We start from the raw sequence: 3,438 nt of genomic DNA, 5'->3' as shown, positions 1-3,438 counted from the left end.
GTGGGAACGCCTGCCTGGCGGCTGGGACGGCCAGCAAATGCGGTTGGATGGGCGGCCACAGCACCGCACCTGTGCCCAAGGAGGCGACGCTGGCGGCGGGGCCCCCTCGGATGCGGCCGGCTGGGGGCTGTGTGCGCTGCCGCTGCCGCTGCCGCCGCCGCCGCCGCCGCCGCCGCCGCCGCCGCCGCCGCCGCCGCCGCCGGTGCTGGTGCTGGTGCTGGTGCAGCAGCAACAACGACGAACAACGAGTAAGCAAGAAGAGGACGAAGCGGATGGCTGGTGGGTGAGTGCATTTATTTAGGCGGTCGACAAGGCAGTGCGTGATGTGGCGTTGTGACGGGGGTTTGCTCACGTGGCCTCGTTTGTGTTGATGCGCAGGAAGATGAGATGCGGGCAGACGCAGACGCGTACAGAGAGACGAGCCCGGTCTGCAGCAGGATGTGTGGCGCGGCGCGCCGAGTGCAGAGCAGCGCGCGCCGCCTGGGCCGGGCTGGGCCCGCCCGGCGGCGGGCCGCGCTGTTGTCGCGGACGTGAGCGCCCCCTGGCGGGTGGTCGGAGGCGGCGCGGTGGACGTGTGTCCGGTTGGCCAGTGCACATTGCGAGTGGCTGGCTGGCGGTCGGCGGCGAGACGGGAGAGGAGGTATGTGTCGCGGGCGCCTTTGCTGCGCTGCGTCGTTGCGTGCCTGGGCGTGCGCCTGTCGACTGTGTGTGACTGTGTTGGGCGTTGTGCCACGTACGTGTGTGCTCGGCCGAAGGCGTCGGAAGAAAAAGAGAGAGAGAGACGGGCGGGAAAGTGGGTCGGTGTGCGTGCGTCGCCCGTGATGCGATGATGTCGCGTCATGTCATGTCATGTCTTTGCGAAACGGCTGCCGAGAGGTGTGTGGTGGCGAGCGGGAATGTGCGTTTGGTGGTTGCCGGCCGGCCGGCAGTTGTTGGTGGTTCCTCCTGTGTGGTTGTTTGTGCTGCTTTGATGGCAACGTGGAAGGACGCCGGTTTTTCCGTGCCTTGCGTGTGGTTGTGTCGACGGTGACTGGTTGGGGGTGTGCGCCGATGCACGTGCCATGTTGTTATGTTTGGGTCGTGAGTGTGTTTTTGGCTGTGTTGTTGTGTACGGGAAGGGGGAGAGAGGAGGAGGCGGCGGCGGCGGCGGCGGCGGCGGGGGTGATAGTGCGTGCAGTAGTGCCGTTGCGACGGGCGTCGGGTGGAGCCGTGCGTAGTGGCGGAAAGGTGTAGGTTGCGGGAAGCGAGCCCGTCGCGTGTCGTCGTCGACGACGGGGTCGCGTGCGCTGTGAATCGAGAGTGGCGGGAAAGGGGCAGCGTGCCGCTGTGTCGTGGTCGTTAGCAGAGGCCTGTGTGCCTGTCCGTTTGTTTTCTGTCGGACGCTTGGTGCGAGGTGTTTGTTTTGTTTTGTTGCCGCCGCCGCGGTTGTTTTTGTTTGTCGGCTGTGCTGTGTCGGTGGGTCGGCGAGCTGTTTTGCGGTGCGTGAATGTGTTGGTGCAAAAGTGGCGGCGGCGTCATGGCTGCGACCGCGACGAGCCGCGGGCGCGCCATTGATGATGTTGAACACAGAGCGGCTGTGTGCAATGGGAGGCCTTGTGTACGGGTAGCGGTGTTGTCGTACGTGCATCCGGCCCGGTGCGGAAAGCGCCGTTGCGGTTGCGGGTTGCCTCTGGTCGCGACGTGTGGTGCTCGGCTTTGTGGGTTTTTTTGGTGCCCCTTTGGCCGGTGGGTGGTGTTTGTTGTTTTGTGTGTGTGTGTGTGTGTGTGTGTGTGGTCGGTCTCTTTGGCGCTCGGTATATATCTGCCTCCTGCTCGGTCTTGTTGTCGACGTCGTCTGTAGTTTTTTGCGGCTTGCCGACGACCGACCGACCGAACTACTACCTACCTGTGACAGCTACGTGTGGCGCCCGAAGGTGAACGTAACGTGACCTCGGCGCCCTTAGCCTAACCTAAGATGTCCGGCCGTAAGGTAGGTGCGGCCACCTGACGCCTCACGTCCGAACGCTTAACCTAACTTTGACGCCTAACCTAACTTTAACCCTTAACCTAACCCACGTCCACCTAACGTAACCTAACCTAACCCAAGCGACGCCAACCCTAACCTAAGGTGTTGTACACTGCGAATGTCGAAGGCATGTTATAGTCTTAGGTGGAGAGCACTACACGCAACAAGCGGCTACACGGGTAGCAGGGGTTGTGTGGCGTGGGCTGGGCGGTTTTGTTAGGTTAGATGGCCTTGGGCAAGTACAGAAAGGGGGCAACAGCAGCCTCAACGGGTGCGGGGACCAAGCAGCAATCGGTATCGTTTGTTAATTGTCAACTGTCGAAGCTGCGTTGGTACAGTACCGGAACCGCAAGCGCTGACAGAGAAAGCACCGAAGCTCTGCAATCGTGATAAGGTACAGAAAGCTGGCTGACGCCAGGGATAAATTCTGCCGAAATTGTCACAAAGGTACAGACGGTGTTTTAGAAAGGCTCGATTGCATGCAACCGGTGGTGGTGTGTTCGTCGCTGTTTGAGTAGTAGTTTTGATCCTGTAGTGAAGTAGAGGTGGATGGTTCCTGTGAAATATTGTGGGTGGAGGTTACACCCAACAACCGAGCTAGGTTTAATAATAATTGGCTCCTTTGACCGACCTCCCGACGCAGCAGCATTAGTGGCAGAACAACGGAGAGACGGATTTTGGAAACACATTTCACATACATTTTCCTCAGCATGTTAGGGTCTTAGGTGGAGATTTCAATTTACCCGATATAGACTGGGACACTCAGATGATGTTCAGGACGGGTGGTAGGGGGACAGAGAGCATCGAGTGACATTATACTGAGTGCACTGTCCGAAAATCACCTCGAGCAAAATGAACAGAGAACCGACTCGTGGAGATAACATCGTGGACCTACGGATGACAAACAGACCCGAACGTGTTTCGACTCTGTATGTGCAGAACAGGGACGCAGTGATCATAAGGCCGTTGCAGGGAGGACGGTGTATCTATCTGTTTTGGCTAGCAAGAGTAATAGAAGGCAGATTTGCAGACGACCCGACAGATGAAAAGGCAAATGCCTGTTCCGACACTGACAATGTTGAGTGTTCATGGAGAAAGTGCAAGGCAATGGTAAAAATGCGTTTTTAGACAGGTACGTGCCGAGTGTCGAACTGTGAGGGATGGGAAAAAAAACCCACCGTGGTATACTACAACAACAACGTTAGGAAACTGTTGCGAAAGCAAAGAGAGCTTCACCCAAAGTTTAAACGCAGCCAAAACCTCCGAGACAAACAGAAGCTAAACGATGTCCAAAGTGTGAGCGTAAGGAGGGCTATGCGTGAAGCGTTCAGTGAATTCGAAAGTAGAACAAACCCTATGTACCGACGTTGACAGAAAATGCTAGGACGTTCCGGTCTTGCGTTGAATCAGTAAGTGGCTCGAAACAGCATATC

At 57.8% G+C, this 3,438-nt stretch overlaps 1 protein-coding gene across 1 annotated transcript; it reads right to left on the bottom strand.

The window, feature by feature from the left end:
• Nucleotides 1–847: 847 nt before the first annotated feature.
• LOC126232445 (uncharacterized) lies at nucleotides 848–1,627 on the bottom strand. The gene has a single exon (XM_049942701.1). The coding sequence runs from the start codon at nucleotides 1,625–1,627 to the stop codon at nucleotides 848–850; it is 780 nt and encodes a 259-aa protein (XP_049798658.1).
• Between the last annotated feature and the right edge of the window lie 1,811 nt (nucleotides 1,628–3,438).

This window comes from Schistocerca nitens, unplaced genomic scaffold (genome assembly GCF_023898315.1).
Source record: "Schistocerca nitens isolate TAMUIC-IGC-003100 unplaced genomic scaffold, iqSchNite1.1 HiC_scaffold_515, whole genome shotgun sequence".
NCBI classification, from domain to species: domain Eukaryota; kingdom Metazoa; phylum Arthropoda; class Insecta; order Orthoptera; family Acrididae; genus Schistocerca; species Schistocerca nitens.
Note: the sequence above shows the minus strand (reverse complement) of the source record. Positions and strands in the feature narration are given on the sequence as shown.